The 20,846-nt window shown below is 56.4% G+C and overlaps 1 protein-coding gene across 3 annotated transcripts in view; it reads right to left on the minus strand.

The window, feature by feature from the left end:
* Positions 1–566: 566 nt before the first annotated feature.
* The window catches only part of PAX7 (paired box 7), a 94,346-nt gene continuing 74,066 nt past the window's right edge, over positions 567–20,846 (minus strand). For all 3 annotated transcript variants that reach the window (XM_084875251.1, XM_084875250.1, XM_084875252.1), the window contains exons 8-9: positions 10,463–10,709; positions 567–4,384 (exon numbers count right to left, since the gene is read on the minus strand). In XM_084875251.1, coding sequence (XP_084731377.1) covers positions 4,269–4,384; positions 10,463–10,709 — 363 coding nt within the window. In that variant the 3' untranslated portion in view covers positions 567–4,268. The remainder of the gene's footprint in view (positions 4,385–10,462; positions 10,710–20,846) is intronic.

Here is a 20,846-nt window from a genome sequence, read left to right on the forward strand (position 1 = left end):
CTGGGGAACAAAAGGCCAGTCGCTGTCTCGTGGTCAGACTAACTCTGTGCTATGGTTCACGCCCAGAGCTCCCTCTAGTATTAGCATGAAGTAAGATGCCAGTTAACCTCCCTCTTTGCTCATTTCCTCCCCTGCCCTTTCTTTCATCCTTCACTTCCTTATGGATTTCTCTTGAGGCCTCTCCCTCCGTAAGTCACCTGCCCAGGAACCCTCACATCAGCCTCCGTTTCTAGGTTAAGATGTAAGCTTCTGAGCTCTCACCCCCCACATTGTGTCCTAGGAGACACCAAGACGGTTCTAAGCTTAGCAGCAGGAGGAGTTTGTCATGGTGAAGAGAACTGAGGCGTTCCCAGAGAGGTGCTTAGCAACAGGATCCATTGATCCAATATTGACTAGGTATCCACTGTGTATGCAGCAGCTGCTCGACATTGGGGGGCCCAGTGGGGTGTGAAAGAAATGTAGCTCCTAGCCTGACCCTCTAAATTAGGTCAAAGCACTTGGGTCTCTTTTAGGGCAGTCACATATCAGCAACCGAGTGAGTACAAGGAACCTTGCAAATGCTTTTAATTTCTTTTAATGTATAACAGTTACGCCTGAGTTACAGAGGAAGCGCTTACAAGCAGGTAGTTAAAGCAAATGCCAGTTTCTCTTTCTAGTCTACTACTCCATATAGCTGAATAAATTATGGTGCGATTATATTTAAGCACACACCCTCGCGTCCACACGCACACCCCACTCACACTCCCACGCACACGAGCTCACTTCCACGTGGAGGAAAATGACTGAGTCAAACATGGATGCAACCAAGATGCGGTTACTAGGAAGGAGGAACGGTCAGAGCGCTATGGAGATGGCTCCCAAGTAGGGGCATGGCCACCTTAGCGTTGGCAGGGAATGCATTCAATGCATCATCTCTGAGCATTTCACGATGGCGGCTGGAGACCCCTCATTTGGTCTTGGTTTGGTGCCTCTGCAGGAGGGGAGGAAAGAAGACCTGCCAACCTCAAAAGGGAGTCTGAGGGGAACATCCATCTGAGAGAGGCCCCACAGGAAGTCTCTTTGGGGCAATCATGGAGTTTCGCCAAGTTCCGCCGTCCAAAGCATAGAACGCTCCATCAGCTCCATGGACCACATTGTACTTGAGAGGAGAGGCCGAAGTCTGGGACCTTCCTGTTCTCAAGTCACCGCCAGACTGGAAATCTGATCTGGGTTTTCTTCTGGGCAAACCTCTCTTCATTCTTCTCTTCTCTCTCACCCCCCGCCCCCGCCCCCCCCCCCCCCTTCATGTTCCTCTGGCAAAAGAATGGCAAAGGTAAATCAAATAAAATATACGGGTATAAAAGCATAGCTTGGTTCTTACACATTGGCTTTTTTTTCTTTTTCTTTTTCTTCATAGCAAGAGAGAAATACCGAACAGTAAAAACAAAGCAATAAAAATGAAAGAACCCAAGAGAGCCTGGAATGTATACTTTGAAACACACGATATGCAGATATATCCCTACAGATGGTCCTTGGCACTAGCACGACACACACTGTGGGGGTTTCTTTCCCGGTGGAGTATATATATTTATAGATAGAAAAGTCAACTTCCTATAAACGAACAGCACATCACCACGTTTCCAACTAATGTACAATTGAGCTCAGGAGAGGGGCCACCCGTAGGCAGGACCAACAGCGACTTGTGAGAAGCTGGAGGGAACATCTCCGATTTTGCTACAGATGGACAATTCTCAGGGATGGATGAGGGTCGCTCCTGGGCTGGCCTAGCCCTGGGATTCAAGTTGTGGTCAACCCTCGCCAGTTTGAGGCCTTGTCCCTCTCATCCCGCACCACCTCTCTGGTGAAGTTGTGAGCTGCCAACCCAAGACTGAATTTTATACACCGAGTTGGCTGAGCAAAGTCATGAGTGAGGCTTTAGGGAAAACTTGTCTGGGCCACTTCTGAGGGGAGTGGGCACCTGGGGGAATAAGTCCCATTTTCTATGCCAAGATGGTGGCTTGGGAGAACTCCAGGGATGTTGTACGTAACGAGAAATCATTTGGTTTATTCCCGTTTCATCACAGGGGGCAGGATTGGTCCCAGCATTGGAATGTCACCTCCTGGGGGCGGGGCTAAGCAGTTTTGGGGTCACCTGCCTGGCATCACTGCACCTGGGTGACAAAGGGCATAAAGAGGCCCAGGTGATTCCTGAGCCAGGTCTATAGGAGGAAGCATGGACCATTCAAGGAATGTGGATGAAGATCATGGTCAAAGAAAGCTGCTTCCCGGCTGGGAGAGCTACAGAAGCATGGACTGGGTCACCAAGAAACAGCAGAATCCTTATGTCCAGAGCTTAACAAGCCCAAAGTCTCCTACAGCGGATGCTCCAGTTGAAACTTGGGCTGAACTTGATGGGCCACACGTGTCCGGGTATCCGCTGCTACTGAAGAGTCTGTTTGGCCCCCAGCTACTAGTAAGTTCCTCCAAACCCAAGATATGAGCCACCCTGGCCTGGTCCAGGACAGGCGTCATGTTATGTGTCTGAAGCTGAGAAACAGGTGAGCATCTTTCACGGAGATGAAGTGTCCCAGCTCCCCCGAGGGAGGAACTCAGCTCAACTCCCAGCGCAGTAGCCCATCCCTTTTGGAATGTCTTGTGGGCTGAGGGCAAGACATGGGTTGAGCCAAGAGGTGGCCTGGTTTGCCCCAAGGGGCACAAGCAATTTGGTCCCGTCTTTGTGGATTCAGCGCTGTGCCTCCCGTCCCGTCACAGAGCCTTTTACCCAGCAGTACCCAAGACAGGTGATCCAAGCGTAGATTACGATGGTGCTGATGGCGAAGATGAATATACATTTGATAAATAGGTGAAGGTGGTGAAAGTTCCAAGGGAGGTGTAGTCGGGGGCTTACCCCATTCTCCCAGGTCTCAACTCTAAAGAGAAGGAGCAGGAGGAAGCCACGTGTGGCCGAGGAAGGCGTCCCCCTCTGCCCGGGGGTGGCGGTTTGAAGATTGGCCACATCTGTCCCTGCACAGCTGTGCTGGACCAGGAGACAGGCCTCTTGGCCGAGAGTGACTCCACACAGGAAGATGCCACTCTGGGTGGGACAGGGTCATGTCCACTCCCCCCACCCAAATGCCGTGGGGAGTTGGTGGCCTTGTCTGTGGGGCAAGCAGTCCCTGTGAGCCCAAGAACCCTGCTCCAGAGCCGCAGGGGAGCCCCCTGCACCCCGCAGCCTAGAGGGACTCGCCGGGAATGGAGGCCCCACCCAGGAGGTGAGCATGCAGGACGGGCCCGGGTCTGCGGAGGCTTCGTGGGAAATCAAAGCTACATGGCGCCAAGGCCTTTGGCAGCAAACGTTTGCTGCCCAGAAGCAGAGGCACCCCAGTTACCAACCCCCTTCTGAGCCTGGCCTATGCTTCGTGCTCAAAGATCCTCAGGACTTTATTCCCCCCTGCCCTGCCCCATCTGATCCAGTGAATGGGAAAACTGAGGTTATGTGGCTCCCCAGGCCCCACGGGGGGTGGGCACAGTGAGAACTTGGGCTTCAGTCTAAGAGCCGGCTGCTTCTGGCTGCCTCACTGGGTCCTTGTATCTTGGGCTGGTCCCTGCGGGCCCATCCCCGCATGGCCACACCCCTGGTGAAATCTCTTCCTGGTTTTCCCAATCTCCCTGCTTGGGCTAGATTCCCCCTTACACACCCGATCGAGGTGTGTGGGGAGGGACCTGAAGTCCTCAGACTTCCTGGGCAAGTCCCCTGGGAAAGCCCAGGGCTGGGTTCCCGCTCTGCTGGAGTCCCGTCATCCGGAGGAGGGCTGGGCTGGGGTTCTGACCCTGGGCCAGAGCCCCACCTGGAGGGACCTGCTCCCAGCACTTCCAGCTGAGAGCGGCCTGTGAGCTCCTCCGCCTCTGGCCGGGGCACCCACAGGACCTCACCCCAGACCCCACCCTCCTCTGGGTGCTCATGGTGTTCTCTGCGGGGGAGCTTCCATCTCGGTGCCTCAGATGGCACAGGGGCTGTGGCAGGATTCGACGGGAAAAGGTTGTGGGCTGACCAGGAACCTCCTGGGGACAAAGCAAAGGGGCAGACTCCAGGGTGGGGGTCACCCTAGGCCCCCACCACAGGGGCCCGCGAGGCTGGCCGCACGCCTCCAGTGGGCTGGCTGTCACCGGGAATGGGCTCCATTCCTGGCCTCCGGGGACCCCAGGCGAGGAGGGGACTGAGGCCGGGAGGTTCAGGGTCAGGAAGGGGGAAGCTGGGCCTGGGGCTGGGGCAAGACGCCCCGGGGGCCCTAGTAGGCCTGGCCGGTCTCTACGGGCAGGAGTCCCAGCACAGCCGAGTGCTCCCCGAGCTTCATGCGGCGCTGAGTGGAGAGGCTCACGTTTTTGGCCAGGTAATCAACGGCAGCTGGAAGAAAGAAAAGAAACCCCTAGAAATTAATTTCCCCCTATTCTTTTATCTGTCCTATATCCATCCATCAAGCCACCCACCCACATATATATCCATCCATTCATTTATCCATATATCAGTTTGTCCATCCAACCATCCAACCAGCCATTACCCATCCATCCATCTCTTCATAAAGCTCTTTCTCCAACCTCCGCTCCAATCACTCAGCAAATATTTACTTAACCCTGAATAAAAAACACAGCTCTCCCGTGGGCTCTGTAGGGAGACCCAGAGGATATGCACATTGCTGAGTGAAGAACCGGTCCCTCTTTCTGGTCGTATCCCTTCTAGGGGGGTGTCCAGTGAGTGTCATGGAGCCAGGTAGTAAGGAGGGCAAGGCCCTTCTGCTTCCTTTGGCCCAGAGCCCAGCTCACGGATGAGGCAAAGCAAGGCCACTTAAAACTCAAAGCAGTTTTTGCGGGTGAGCTGAGTGGTCCAGGCAGGCGAGGGGCCAGGGACCTGACATGCAGGAAGCCGAGACCTTCAGTCTTATCACTTCTGGTCACGCAGGGGAGAGGGGGGAGAATTTGAGGGTGTATACGTGTGTGTGTGTGTGTGTGTGTGTGTGTGTGTGTGTGTATGTGTGTGTATACAGTGGAAATAAGAAACCTGGTGAGGTAGCAATGGGCATGAACATGAACGTCCACACATGAGTAGTACTTGCATATGCGCACAGATGTGGGAGAGTTATGTGCACCTGCATGAGAAGAACAACAGTGGGGATGCTTATGTACTGGGGAGTTCCACCTGGCCCAGGTACATGTGTCGGAGTATGAGTGTGCACAGGTCTGGCCCTCTGAGTGGCTGGATCCTGTGCCCCTCGGCTTCCTGGCTCCAGGGCCGGCACTGAGCTGGGTCGCCCTGAGGTCACTCAGCCTTCACGCTTCCAGCTGGCCGACAGAGGTGCTGGTGGCCGCCTGTCCTGCCTGGGTCTGCCCCTTGCTCTGAGTGGGCCTGGGACCATCTCCCATCTCTGGCCCCTGTATCTCTGGCCACACCATCTCTGCTGCTCAGAGTCCTCTTATCTGGGCTCCCGGTGCGCCCTACGAGGAGGTCTAACTCGGAGCACGATGGGAACAGGAGGAGGAGGAGCTGACATTTACCAAGCGCTTGCTCCTGCTCTAAGCAGCCTATGGAGCATTATCATCCCCATGTTACCAAGGAAACTGAGGCCCTTCCCTGAAAGACCACATTGCTCAAACGATGTGGAGTCAGGATTCAAACCCAGGCTGTCTACTGCAAGCTCCTATCTACCCCCGCCCCCCCGCCATCCCCCCCTCCCACCCCAACATCTCCCAGCACCTCCTATAGAACAGCCAGGTCTGTGCACAGCAGTGGAGAGTGTATGAGGCACCCCCAGATCCTGCGTGGGCCCCACTTTCCACTCCAGGAAATGTAAGGGACTATTCCAAGGGCGCGAGGCCAAGTCAGGTGACATTTCCTGCATCACCAAATGCTCTGCCTCCGCCTCCGATTCCACATCCCGCCGACCTCTGACACCAGCCTCTCTGGTTCTTCCGGAGGAAGGGGCGGGAAGGTCTGGCTTTGACAACAGGGATGAGAACAACAGAGCCAGAGCCCTCACATGTGAGCACTTACTATGTGCTAGGCGGACATGATCTCACTGAATTCATGAGCTCCCTGCTTTAGGTGCAGCTGTCCCCGTTTTACAGAGGTGGAAACTGAGGCACAGAAAAATGGCTGGCCCAGAATCACCCACAGCACGTGAGACGGCAGAGCCTGAATCTGTCCTGTTTGCACCTCTGGTCTCTGTTACTTTCTCTTTAACTTCTCCCATGGTCTAGCTAGCACATAGTAGGAGCTTTCCTAAGGCCCTGTCAAGGTGAGCAAGGGAACTTCAAGAAAGCCAAACTTTACTGATGACCCAGCCAACTTCAAGGGCACCCGTAACACCGCACAGCCTGCCTCTCCCTGGGGTCCGGCCTGGGCCTGTGAGGGCAGGGCTGTAGCATTTTTCATTACAGCTTCTGTCAGCGGCTCTCCCTGTCCCTCTGTCTCTCCGTGTCTCCCCTTCTCTGCCCGGTACCCACGCTCGGGCTCCAAACGTCTCAAATCAGATTAATCGGGAGTTGGCAGGAGACGCGGCGGCGATGCCAACCCGTAAACAAATCTCAGCCGTCAGCGTCTTGTCAGCCCGCGGCCCCAGAGGAGGACCCTTCCAGACACAAATTCTTATTAGACTTGTCAGATCTATTAAAATTCTCTCCACACTTCTGCGTTCTATCAGCCCCATCATTAGTCCGGCCCTGGCCTCTGGGAACACCGGGGCCGTATTAATCTGCCGTGTGCCCCGTCCCTGGCCCCTGCCCCCCTACCCGACCCCCTCTAGGGACAGGAGGGAAAGACAGATGGACGGACAGCAGCCAGGGGCAGGGAAGGAAGGTGTGGGGAGGAACAAGGCCCAGGAAGAGGAAGGTACTCTGCTGTTTAAGAGTGTGGCCAGCCGAAACCAGTTTGGCTCAGTGGATAGAGCATCGGTCTTTGGACTGAAGGGTCCCAGGTTCGATTCAGGTCAAGGGCATGTACCTTGGTTGCGGGGCACATCCCCAGTAGGGGGTGTGTAGGAGGCAGCTGATTGATGTTTCTCTCTCATCGATGTTTCTAACTCTCTATCACTCTCTCTTCCTCTCTGTAAAAAATCAATAAAATATATTTAAAAAAAAAAAAAAGAGTGTGGCCATGCGCATACACCATGCACACCGGAAGTCGAGGCTCTCCAGGGCGGGGCTATGGGGGGGTTGTGTACACACGGATTCGCGCTATGTGATCTCCTTAGGATCCCAGTGCCTGCTCTGTCCCGTGGGAATAACCATGCACACTACACAGGGTGGCCATGAAGAGGAAATGCCAGATCCATAGTAGATGCTCAATAAATGGTCATTTCTCCTTCACACACACATTGTTGTATGAATCCCTCGAATCCATGTATACACACATATTATGAAAACTCCCATGGACCTGAACCTGTGTGTGTGTGTGTGCCTCTGAGCGTGTGAAGTCATGAACGTCAGTCCACACTCAGGTGGGTCTGGGTGTGAGCCGTTAGGTGTCTTAGACCAGATTGGGTTTGGCCAAAGAGAACTGGGTTTGAAGTCAGGGGACCCGGAGTCTCCCACTCGCTTACTGTGTGACCTGGGGAAAGTTCCCGGCCTCTCTGAGCCTCAGCTGTGTGTCTGTGACCGGACGAATGGCATCTGCCTTGGGTGGGATGAGGCCATGCCTTTCACCCAGTGCCTGGTTGACTGAGACTCAGGCACGCAACAGAGGTGAACAGATGACAGGTTGGACCCGGGAACACACGGGCAGTCTGGGACATGCAACTTCCGACTGTGGAGTGTGGGAGCTCGGTCATAGGTGGATTTGGTTGCCCATGAACATGGGGCAGGTGGTCAGTGAGGACACAGTATAACCCTAAGGAGCCCCAGGATGTCAGAGGGGAGGGAGATACTACCAGGGACAAACTTTGAAAAGACTGAGTCTAACCCCCAGGCCCCCATTTCACAGATGGCAAAACTGAGGCTCAGAGAAGCAGGGTGCCTTGCCCACGCTAATGGTGCAAGAGGGGCAGACTTTCCCGCAGGCCCCTCCCAGCCCAACCTGGAGCCTCTGTGGGGTGGGGGGTCTTGTGCTCCGATTCCCTCCCAGTTTGGCTGGAGAATGTGACTCAGGAGGAGCTCTGAGCTACCCCTGGAGGAGCCAGGGAGTAGGGGTGGAGCTAGAGGGGCCTGGGAGGACAAGAGAGTGAAGGGGGGGGGGGGAGGAAAGAGGGAGGAGGGGAAGAAGAAATTGCTCCAGCCGGTTTCCAGGAGCAGAGGGGAACAAACACTCCTTTCTCGCCTCCTGGGCCCTTTCCCTTTTGATCCCCCCTCCCTTGTCACCCCCTCCTGGCGCTGACTCTGGGGTTAATTTTATTTCCGCGTTGGGCAGGCGCCCCCGGAGTCAGGCACGGGGCTCTGGGTGTGACTAACGCCTGCCCCAGGCCGGGCTCTAAACTCTTTATCAAGAGCATGTGTCCTGCTCGGCTCCCTGGGCACAGGGGCTGGGGCAGGGGTCGCCCTTGGTTCCTCTGGAAACATCCCCATGCACATGTGTGCACCCTGCTCTCAAACATACATGCACACATGACACACACACACTCCTCATGCACACACTCTCACACAGACACAGTGATACACACAGACAACATCATGTGTACAAGTCTGGATGCACAACTACACACAGGAGCACACAGAATTTCTATGCAGACACTCAAGTACACATGTGCTCATATTTATACCCTGCACACTTCATCTACATGTCCCATAAATACTCTAATACACACACACTTGAGCATGTGTCTACATGTGTGCATATAGTTACACATATTTGCGCACTCACACACATCTGCACACATATTTATACATGTCCACACAATAACATATGCACACATAGCCACAGCCACATGGACACACCTGAATGCACACTTAAACACATGGATATGTGTTACAGCCATGTGTGTTTACATGTCCAAACACTGTGCGCGTGTGCATTTGCATAAAAACACACACCATGTACGCACAGTATGCTCATTTAAACGCACACATATGTTAATAGTCATGTGCACATATACCCACATGTGCCACTTACATTCACACACACAGACACATACACATACTCACCTATGCACAAGGATGTGTGCACTAACAGTCTTATGCTAGGATACTCACAAATACACACACAGACACACACACCTGAATTGTAACACATCCAAAACATGTATTCACACTCATGCACATACTGGTGTGGACATATATCTTATCCAAACATGCACATCCAGTGGGGGCCGTGCACACAGCTGGGAGGTGGAGGCAGCACAGCCGGCCCTCATTTAGCCGTGGAGGCCAAGGCCATATGAGGAGGAGAGGGTTGGTGTGGGGACAGGAAGCAGAGGTCAGTGAGGCCAGGCAGGGCTGTGGCAGGCTGGGGGGGGTGAGGATGCCCTTGGGCTGGGAGGTCTCACCCTCTCACCACTCGCCCTTCTGATTAGTTTGACACCAGCAGGTGAGGCCTCTGCTGGGAGGTGGGGCAGGAGGGGCAGCCGGTGACCTCGGCTCCCGGCGCCCCCTTGGCCTGCCCTGCTGCTGCCCTGTCCGGAGGGTGGAGGCTGTGGCTGGGCCCGCCTCCTGCAGCTTCTGGTCTGAGGTTCTGCCATCTCCCACCCCAGGCAAGGTGCCAAGGGGATGGCGACTGGGCTGGGCATGTGAGGCCAGCTCAGCATTTGGGGAAACCGAGGCTGAGGATGGGGGTGGAGGGGAGAGCTCACAGGACAACTGTCCCCGTGGCCAGCGGGCAAAAGGGGCAGATCCCCACCAGCTCACTGTTCCACCGCAGTCACCAGCCACGCGGAGCCCCTGAAACGTGGCCAGCGCAGCCAAGGAACCAGAGTTTACATTTTGATTTAATTTTACCTAATTGAAATTTAAAAACCGGAATTCAATTTAGTTTAGCGGCCGGGAAACTTTGCAGTAGATTTGGAACAACTTGGGTGTGTCAGCCTACGACTTCCTCCGTTGTCAGCGCTGTGAAATTTCAATGCAGGCCCAGCGTGCCCCGTGCAGCTTCGTGTCTGAATGAACAGGGGCTGGATCTCAAAGACACGGTATGGAGGAAAGACTGTAAACCAGCTCATTGATCATTTTGTATGGATTACATGTTGCAATGATCATCTTCTGGATGGAATGGGCAAAATAAAAATACGTTAGCAAAATCATGTGCTGCTTTCACATTTTACCATGTGGCTCCTTGGACATTTTAAATGACACCTGTGGCCTGTATGACACTATTTCTGTTGGGACAGCTTTTCTCCAAGGCAGCAGCAGTAGCAGGGGCCCAGCTCAGCTGTTCTTCCTTTCTGGACCTCAATTTTCTCATCTGTGAAATGGACACCTGCACCGCAATACCACCTTCCAGCTCTCTACACATTAGCAGGGGGCAGGGAGTGGGGAGGAGGGGGGATGCCGGATGCAGGGCACTCACTCTGGCCGTACTGGCCATACTGGTAGCCAGCCACGGGGTCCACGCTGTAGCCGGTGGTGCTGTAGGTGGGCGGGCAGTAGGACTGGGAGGTGGGCAGGCTGTCCCCTGGCTTGATGGAGTCTGCCCGCTGGCTGCAGCTGGCCGAGATGGAGGAGGCGGAGTCCAGGCCGCCGTGCAGCGGGGAGATGGAGAAGTCGGCCTGCGGCTGCGGCGGCACCGCGCTGGGGTTGCTCAGGATGCTCATCACCTGTGGGGAGAGACCATCGAGGGCTGAGCGGCAGGGGCAGGGCTAGGGCTGGGAGGACCCCGCAGAGGCGGGCGCGTGCGGGGGCGATGCCAGGCTGGCCGTGGGCGGGCCTCCGCTGCAGTCTCACCCTCGGGGTCCCTGCAGCTGGGAGATCCGTTGACCTTCGGGCTTGTCCTTGTGGGTAAGATGGTTAGCGGTTAGGTCCCGACCCACGGAGGCTCCTCCACTGAGAGCTCTGGGGTGAGGCGGGCCTGTTCACCGCTCTAGCTCAGGCCTGACTGAGTAAGTGAATGCACAGCGCATGAATGAATGAATGAATGAATGAACGAACAAACACGCTAATTATGTCTCTCCTGTCAGACTGGAGCTCCCTTACCACAGGGACCTGTGCCTCCCCCATCCGACTGGGATGCTCCCATCTTCCACACAAAGGGGTTTTAGCAGGTCTGTGAGAGGGGTTTCTGGGCCTGTCCGGCTTCACCCCTCATCCTGTGCCATGCTCTTGACTTTGGTCAGGACCTGGTGGCCTCTCAGGAATGTACTGCACTGTAGCCCGCCAGGACCCTCTCTTCGATTCTGGCAGCTCCAGGGTATCTGTGGCCATCACCCACTTCCTCAGGAGCCGGTTCAGCAAACAGATTCTCACCATCAGTGCTGCCAACTCGGACGGTCAAGGGCAGGCTCCTTCCTAGAAACTCCGCTTCAAGCCATGGTGTTAACGCATTGGTGTGATCGCTTATTCATTCAACAAACATACACTGAAGGCGACTATGACACCAGAACTGAGGCTGAGCCCGGGACCTCAGAGGAGGGGGAGCCATGGCTACGGCCCTCAGCTGGGACAGTGTTTGGGTCTGGGGGAGGGGGCACCTAGAAACAGATCATCAAGCTGTGGAGTGATGAGGGTTGTTACAGAGGCAGCTCGAGGCTGTGAGAGCCCAGGGGAGGGCACCTAGCAGGCCAGGTGGCCCAGGAAAGCTTCTGGAGGAGGTGACACCTGTGGCCAGGTGGCCAGGAGAGTGGGGAGAGGTGGTGCAGGCAGTAGGATTCCTGCAAGCGGGAGAGACCACAGCTCCCTAGTCAGCCCAGGGGAGGCGGCGGAGAGGCAGACCTTTGTGGATCTGACCTCAGGTCTAGGACGTGATAGCCTCCTGCTAATGCCACCCCTTACGGGAGGGAGGCCACAGTGCCAGGTGGGGTCAGGCTTGTTGATGGTCTGCCCAACACCAAGCTAAAGAATCACGCTGCCATCCACACTGGGCACCTGGCTGTGTTCTCTGATTTCCCCACCCACCTCCCAGGAGATGGTGGGCTCTGGGCATACAAGCAATGACCTGAAAATGTCTGCCTTCTCACTTTTAAAAAATCTATTTTATTGATTTCTTACAGAGAGGAAGGGAGAGGGAGAGTTAGAAACATCAATGAGGGAGAAACATCGACCAGCTGCCTCCTGCACACCTCCTACTGGGGATGTGCCTGCAACCAAGGTACATGCCCTTGACCAGAATCGAACCTGGGACCACTCAGTCTGCAGGCCAACGCTCTATCCACTGAGCCAAACTGGTCAAGGCTGCCTTCTCACTTTTGACTTGTCCCTGCCATAGGCGCCGGGGCCTGGCCAGGATCTGAGCCCTCAGGCCAGGGCCAGGCACGGAGCTCCTCCACTTCCTAGCTGTGCGGCCTCTGGGTGTCCCTTACCTTCTGTGACCAGTTCATCCTGAGGAAAAGGGCTGACGATGAACCTGACTCAGAGGCGCTGGAGGCTGAGCTGAGCCCAGCCTGGGGAGCTTTGCACACAGCCTGGCGCAGCACAGGTGCTGAGGAGTCAGGGGCCCCAGCTCCTCGATCCTCTTCTCACCTCCTCCATGTCCCTCCTCTCAGCCAACAACTTATGGGACTCCCCCGATCCAGAGGCCTACAGAGACGTGTGGGACAGAGCTATGGCGCCCATTTCTCAGATGACAAAACTGAGGCCCACGAGGGTTGATAATGACCCTGCCTGCTCTCCTGATAATGCCGAGACTGCCTCTCAAGGGTGTTTCAGGCCCCTGACCCCTTTAGAGGTTCTTACTCCGGGGACCAGCCAGTGTGTTTCCTGTGGGGGTGGGGGTCCCTCATCCCTGACTCTTCCCTCAATGCTCCCAACACCCCTCCCTCAGCCCTGGGGGCATCTCTCCTCTGTCCTTTACCTCCCCCCACCCCTTCCCGGAGCCAGAGGCCAGGGCATGGGCCTGCTGGGGCTGGCCCGTCTCCATCGCAGCTGGTGGGACGTAGGTGGGTCTTAATGGTGTGTCACCCACCGAGATGGCAAAGACAGATGGGTCTGTGAGAGGGAAAGTCTGGGAGGAAGGAGTCGGGGTGACTTTGTGCAGCGGCACTGTTTTAGGGAGCGGAGGTCTCCCCGATTCTCTCTGCACTGAAGGCTCTTCTAAGGCCTCTGTCATGGGATGGGGGACACACAGGGTGCTGGTGGTGGCTAGAGGGATTCTGGAAAAGGGGATCTCCGTAGTGAGGTGGTGTGAGGACGTCTGACCCCATCGGGCTGTGCTTGCTGCCTCTGACTGTGAGCTGGGGCCTCCTGGACCTGAGCTATTTGTGTGAATGGGGGCAGGGGGGTTTCTGGGAAAACTCAGGGACCTCATGATGCCCTGGGAGTTAGGAGATCCCATTCTCTTCCAGGTTCCCGTCTAAACCCACTTTCCAGCTAAATTAAGAAAATCTCCACCATCCTATTTCCCACCCCATCAAACACTACCCCTGCCCCTCCCTCAGGGGAGGCCTGGGCCCCAGAACAGACTCAGGCTCAGGGGAAGCACACCCCATTGCCCCACCCACCTCCATTCTCAGAAGCAGGAGCCTCTCGGGAGCCTGTGTCAGCTCAGGTGAGCTAATCCCTTCCTCCCGAATATCACTACGGCAGGGAAGAGACACGGGATGGGGGAGAAGAGAGAGGATGAGGGTGTTCTGGGGACAAGATATAGGAATGGTACACAGACACACTCACACTGCAAAACAGGGACCTCCCGGGAGCCGCCTAAGAGCTGACCACGTCGCTCATGTCACTCAGGCATCGTCGGTGGCTTCTCAGTGCTTCCAGGTAAAACGGGGCAAAGGTTTCCTGGGATCTGGCCGCTCCCTGCCTGTCCCAGCGCCTCCCTGCCCTTTCCACCTTGCACTTGAGATCCCAGCCACCCCACACGGCGGTGTTTCCTAAAGACATCCTTTACTCCTTCCAAAGGCATTTCATAGCGGGCTGCCGCATGCCGGGCCAAGACTGGACCAGACTGGGCCTCCCTGAGGACAGGGGGAAGCCGCACTCCGTCCTTGTTTGCAGACCCAGTGCCTACATTGTGTCTGTGACATAGGATGAGCTCAGAAGAAGCCTGTGGAATGCATGAAGTTCACATCACACATGTTTAGTGAGCACCTATGTGCCAGGCCAAGATGCAGCAGTGAGATTTACAACTCTGTGTCTCCTAGAGTTGCCAGTTTAGCGAAGAGGCTGACAACTAACAAGTCAGTCATATAATTCGCAATACTGATAAGTGTTATGGAGGAAAATGAAGGAGGGAGCATTCAGGCAACATGGCCCCCCAAAAGGTGCTATCGAGGCCAAAAAGAACTGGCATGAGAAGACGTAGAAGGCAGCTTTCCAGGCAGCAGCATCAGCAAGTGCAAAGGCCCTGGGGCGGGCACATGCCCAGCGGGTTTAAAGAATAACAGGAAGGTCAGTGTTGTGAGAGAAAACCCTGAGCCCCTGAGCGCTGCAGGGCCTCCCAGAATCCTCAGTCAGAGGGACTTGTGCGGTGCCCAGGGGCTCAGGAGGCCTCGGACCCCGGGCCATGAACAGACAGCTCGGAAGCAGCTCCAGCTCAGGGAGCTCTTACGGTAATGAGATTTGTTCAATGGGATTTGCCCTGGAACATCACATCAAATTCACATCTGGGGTAGGTGTGAACGGGGGCGGGCTGCATCTGCTGGCTCTCTCCAGAGCCCCTGGAGGCCAGGAGATCAAAGGGTTTGCTTCCCCCTCCTCCAGCCCCCTCTGGGGCATGGCAGCTTCCGAGCAAGCAGGACAGCACCCAGCTGAAGAGGGGGGAGCTGGGAGCAGTGACTCCTCACGGAAATAGATAACCATCGCCCCCATTCTGCAGATGGGGAGGGGGAGAGGTGCACCCATGATGCCACAACCAGCAAGTGGCAGAGCCGGGATTTGAACCCGGGTCTCCCTGACCTCTAGGCTGTGCCTTCCTGACAGCAGGCAGTGCAGGAGAGAATGGAGCGCAGCCCTCGGCAGCCCACAGCACAGCCCTGCAGGCCCAGGTGGCCATCTGGCCTCTGGCCGGCCCAGGGACTGCTCAGAGTCCCTCTTTGCCCACCGCCAGGGGCCCAGCCGAGGTCTGGAGCCTGCAAACTTTTGAACTTGAGGAAGTCCGGGTCTGATGCGGTAATCTACCCCCTCAAGAATGTCAGGGCCTCTCCCTGGTGGGTTTTACTTTTTCCCGGTGACCTTGCTTTCGCTAATGTATTACTTCTTGGTACGTTACCGTTACTAACTCAAAATCAATACCGACCTCCACATCTGTAAGGCTTTATCTGAAGGCAAATCTCCCGGCTGTCCGTCAGGCTGAGTGACAGCCGTCCCTTCCTCTCCCCCCACCGGCCAGGGCCCCCCCACCCGCCCCCAGCCCCTTCCTCTCCCTCTGCTCTAAATCAGTCCCAGCCTCCACCAGACTAAATCAATAAGGGGCCGGCCTCGCCCCCCTTCCGCCGCTGGCTTGCAGGTTTGGGGAGGTGGGGGCTGAGGGAGCCCCGTGCCAGCCACCCCCCCCACATCCTCCACTCGCCGCCCCCTCCCCCGGGACTCGCTGGCGCTCCCCTACTTTAAAAGAAGGGGATGGGAAAAATGTAATTAATTCCCTCCGTTCCTGAGCTGGCCCGGAGGGCCTGGGACCGAGGAGGCTGAGCTGTGAGATCTGCACCCTCTGTGATAACCGAACGCGGCTCTGGGAGCGAGGCTGCAATTAGAAGGGGTGATCGCCATCACCGGGGCTCTGTGGCCGGGTCGGGTGGGTGAGTGGGGGCCTCAGCAGGAAGCAGAGGGGAGCGGGAGGGGCGGGGCTGAGACCACTGAGGTCAGGACATTGGACCTGCAGATGAGATGAGATGGGCTGGAAGGAGGCCGAGGACCACTGGGACAGCGGGCAGGTCGGCAGCCCCTCCTCCACGACGCCAGAGGAGGACCAGACGGCGGCGACTGCACCAAGGGCACCTGCCAATCAGTGTTCTGCAGGGCTTCCCTGAAGCACCAGGGGCCAGGATGTCTGCATGAGCATCCTGGCTCGGCTGCTGACGAGCTGTGACCCTGGGCAATTTCTTTAACTATCTGAGCCTCAGTTTTCTCATCTGTATAATGGGAATGATTGCAGGACCCGTGGGGTTACCGTAAGGATGACATAAGTAGATGCACATGAAGACAGTACCCGGCATATCACTGATTCTCAGCAAATGCCAGCTCACTCCCTCCTCTCCCACCTGCTTCAGAAGGGACCTGGCTCAAGGGAGAAACGGCCGCTTGAGGACAGACTCAGGGGACTGCTCCCTGTTGGGCACCATGTGGTGTTCACCCTTCTTCCTCGAGGGGCCTGGCACACAGTGGGTGCTTTCTGACCAGAGGACTGCTGTCTCCAGGCAGAAGCTGCACCTGTGCTCTCTCGGGAAAGGGGCCCAGGCGGGTGTCTCTTTCTTTGGCCTGGATACACTCATCCATAGTGAGGGGGTGGCATCCAAGGACACGGGACCCGGGTGGTGGGTCTGTGAAGTCTCCAGTGGAGGTCTAGCGAGGGTCAGAACTCACACACCACACAGGGCAGCCCTCGCCGCACCTCCACAGGGACCCACACCTGAATCCAGGAAGCAGAGACGACTCAAAAGCACCTCGCCTGGATGGCCAAACAGCTTTTCATCCAAACCCCAATAAACCAGCATGAAAACCCTTCACAACCACTCTGCTCAGACTCATCAGTGCATTTCACAAGCACGCACGCACTGATGTGCACACACTGATGTGCACACACACTGATGCGCGCACACCCGGAGCACACGTGGGAGGTGCCTTGGCGATTGCTGCGTTTTCAGACGGGAAACTGAGGCTCCATGAGGGCAGTGACTGGCACTCGGGGAGGGTGTCACCACCGAATCATGGTAGCTGAGCAGGTTCCTGCCCACAACTGCTACCCCCCTCCTCGCAGTCTCAGGCTCGGCTCCAGGAGGACCTGCTGGCGTGGCGCGGAGCACATTGGTCTCTAAGCCGCACATCTGAGAGCAGCCCTGGCCCACCCTCCAATTCGTCCCTTGACTTCCACAGGAGGGGAGGGGCACGTTGGGGGCGGCCTGTGGAGAGAAGGCAAGGGCGCAGCCTGCCAGGAAAAGGAAGCACCGTTTGTCTGGACCGAGTGACGTGTGTCTCTATTAGACCCAGGCTGTCCCCGGCTGGGACAGCCCTGCTCAGACTCGCTCTGGTCCCTAAGGGCCTGGAGTCCACCTCTATGTCCATGGACTCCCGGGACAGGTGAAGGGCTGAGAAGAGGAGAGGCTGCTCCGAGGTTTGTGCGTTAGTCACTGCTTCTTCACCATGGCTGCCCCTCGGGAATCGCTTGGGGAGTCTTTGAAAATGCTGATGCCCGGCCCTCGCCCCTTAGAGACTCGGATTAGTTGATCTAAGGAAGGGGTCTGGGCACCAGACATTTTTAAAGCTCATTCCATTTCACTCTGATGTGCATCCGAATCTGAGAACCACCGCGCTCACATCAGGCTGTTATTGCTACCCACACACAACCACTGCATGCCCACGCCCACGGGTGGAGACACGAGTACACATGCAGAATACACACTGACACTCAGACTGGAATGCACACGAACACACAAAGAGTGATACACATGAAAACGGCACCCACCCCCCCCCCCCCACACACACACACCCTGCTGGGTTGCATGCCATCCACACACTTCACAGATGCACACATGGGCAGGGTCGCACACACATCACACAAACACTCCTCGCCCGTTCTGTCCCAGCTCCACGCTGGGATTAGTGCAAGCGAGAAATCACCCACCCGGGCAGCCGACCACCCGCTCCCCCTCTCTCCTGCTCGATTCTCCGCTAAGAGGATCTGGGCCCCTCCGCTCTCCCTGCCTCCCGCGGACAGCGGTAATGGGTTTCGGGTGCTGACTTTGAGCTTCCAAACAAGATTTCCTGCAGGTCTCCCTGTGCCACCCCCCTTCCCTTCCCTCTCTCTGCTCATGGCCCGCTCACACCACATCCCACAGAGGAGAGCTGATGCCCGGGCAGGCCAGCACCTCCCCTCCCCCCCAACCTCAGCCCCCTGACTCCCGCTCCCCGTCCTTTGTCACCACCCAGCCTCTCGGGAAGGCTCTTCAGAGTCTGCCTGCTGTCATTCTCTCGCACAAGCACAGCGCCTTCATTTCCAAAACATTTCCCTTTCCAGAGGTCTTCAAACTACGGCCCGCGGGCCACATGCGGCCCGCAGAGGAGTCTGATCCTGCCCGCCAGGTTTTTTGGGCAGTGAGCGCAGCCGAGGTGTTACAGTAGGAATTAGTAGTTCATATAGTCCGGCCCTCCAGCTCTCTGAGGGACCGTGATCTGGCCCCCACTTTAAAAAGTTTGAGGACCCCTGCAAGCCTTATGACTACGAAGCATTGTTAGTCCATTTTTCAGACTGAGGAAACTGAGGCTCACCCAGAATTTCCTAGGGGGTTCATGGCAGCACTGGGGCAAGAAACCTTGACCTCTGACTTCTAGTCCAATACACCTGCCCAGGCTGTGGTTTTCACTGCCACAGATGGCTCTGGGTCATTCTTAACTCATGTGTGTGTGTGTGTGTGTGTGTGTGTATACTGTGTGGGTGCCTGTGGGAATGTTATGTGTGTGTGAGAGATAAGTATATGTGTGCATGCACACATGCACATGAGAGTGTGTGTATTCTATATGTGAGTTTTGTATGTGTGTTGGTGAGTCTGTGTGCGTGTGTATAAATACTGTCTGGGACTTTGTGTCCATGTGTGAGTACTGTCATGCATGTATGAGTGCACACTTCACGTGTGAGTGGCCACGTGTCCTGTCGGTCCCTCCAGGTGACCTCGCCGAGGGCACACGCTGGGGCCGGGGCCCTCAGAAGCTCCGGGGGCACCTGGGAAGCACTGGTCACCGCCTGCCATCTCTGACCAGACAGGCTCCCCGCCCCGCACTCTGGAGGTTACCTCTGCCTCCAGGAGGGAGCCCCCCAGGCCAGACCCGAACAGACTCCTGGGACTGGCTGTGTCCCAGGGAAGAGGAAACTGAGGCTCATCCATTGGAGAGGAATTTCTGCAGAAAAAGGATTCAGCAACACTCTGAATAAGAATTCTGGTAAGAACCTCCTAGGGCAGTCAGTCGTCGGCAAACTCATTAGTAAACAGAGCCAAACATCAACAGTACAAAGATTAAAATTTCTTTTGAGAGCCGAAAACCAACTTCTCATACTGTATGTATGCACCCGCACGTGGTATTTTGTGGAAGAGCCACACTCCAGGGGCCAAAGAGCCGCATGTGGCTCGGGAGCCGCAGTTTGCCGACCACTGTTCTAGTGTGTGGAGGCAGAGCCTCTGAAAGGCAAAGCCAGAAAAGGGCTGACAAGCCTGGTGTTTGGACCTCATCCGGAGAAAACGTGCAGCCCCACCTCCTGCCCTCGGCACAGACCGACCCTGACCCTGCATCTGGCCAGGAGCTGCGGGGGCTGACTGGTGGCCTATTCCTAGCACCCGGCACATAGTAGGTGACCAACAGACATTTGCCGAGTGAATTACTGAGGGAATGAGTGGATCTGTCTGTCTATCCCCAGTACAGGGCCTGGCAGGGAGTTGGTTGAATGAAAAGAATAATGAGCCACCCCTCGTCTCAGTGACTGTCAGAGCCTCCTCCCACCACAGGGGTCCTCGGAGGCTTTAGCTGAAGACCGTGAGGAAGTGAGGGGTAGACAATGACTTCCCACTCTGTCCCAGAAGCTAAAGTCTCTCTCTCTCTCCCTCTCTCTCTCTCTCTCACACACACACACACACACACACACACACACACACACACACTTCCAACTTCCAATGCTTGGTCTACAAGATGCCAATCTCCAAGTACCTGGAAACATCTAGAAATATCTGGAAATACTGGCGGGGGCCTGGATTTGGCCCCCCCCTCCCCGGGAGCACCCTGGGTTGGCCCCATCTGCCTTGCTCCTGCCAGGACGGGTCCGAGGGCTCCTGGCCCCTGGCGGGCACGGGAGCAGGCGGGGTGCGGTGGGACGCAGAGCCCGGCTCTGATGGCGCGATAATGGCAGCCGAGGGATTAGTGCGGCTGCTGAGAGCGGCGGCGGCGGGGCTGGGGAAGGAAGGGGCCGATCGCGGGGAAAGATATGACTATTTAAAGATAATGATTGCATAAATTTAATTAGCACACTTTCACGCGGCAAATGGCCGTTTTGTAATTAATGTATTTGGCCTTACTAAGCATGAAAGATCCCATCTCCTCCCCCTCCCCTCCCGCTCCCCCTCCTCGGCGGCCCCTAATGAAAGACAGAGAGCAAGTGACAGAAACAGTTTGTCAGCGGCTCCAGGTGTCAGGGGCCTAATTGGTTGAGTGGAGGGAAGGAGGGGGAGCCAGGAGGGCTGGGAGGGGTAGGCAGGGGGGCTCCTGGGCTGGCCAGGCCCAGGTTGGGAGAGGGGGAGGGGGGAGGAGAAGGAGGAGGGGGAGGCCTGGGCTCTTGGCCCCCTGGCCTGGACGGGGGGCTCCCTCTCAGTAATTGCCGGAGATGGGTACGCAGATTGGCCGTGGCAGGGAGTGAGGGGTGGCAGGCTGGCCTCGTTAGTACCCGGGCAGACAAGCTGGCACATTTCACAATGCGTTAGGGACCCGCAGCCACGATGGCTCGGGCCCTGCTGGCCCTCTCCCAGCAGCAAAGCCCTTGGAGTGGAATGAATAGATGAGCCTCGGTTTCCTCTTCCAGAAAATGCCCCCTTCCCCCCCATTATCGAAAAGGCTCAAAAAATGATCATAGCTTCCCATGACTAAGCGCCTAGTGTGTGCCAAAC

This window comes from Pipistrellus hanaki (assembly GCF_964339955.1).
Source record: "Pipistrellus hanaki genome assembly, chromosome: 2".
Lineage (NCBI taxonomy): Eukaryota > Metazoa > Chordata > Mammalia > Chiroptera > Vespertilionidae > Pipistrellus > Pipistrellus hanaki.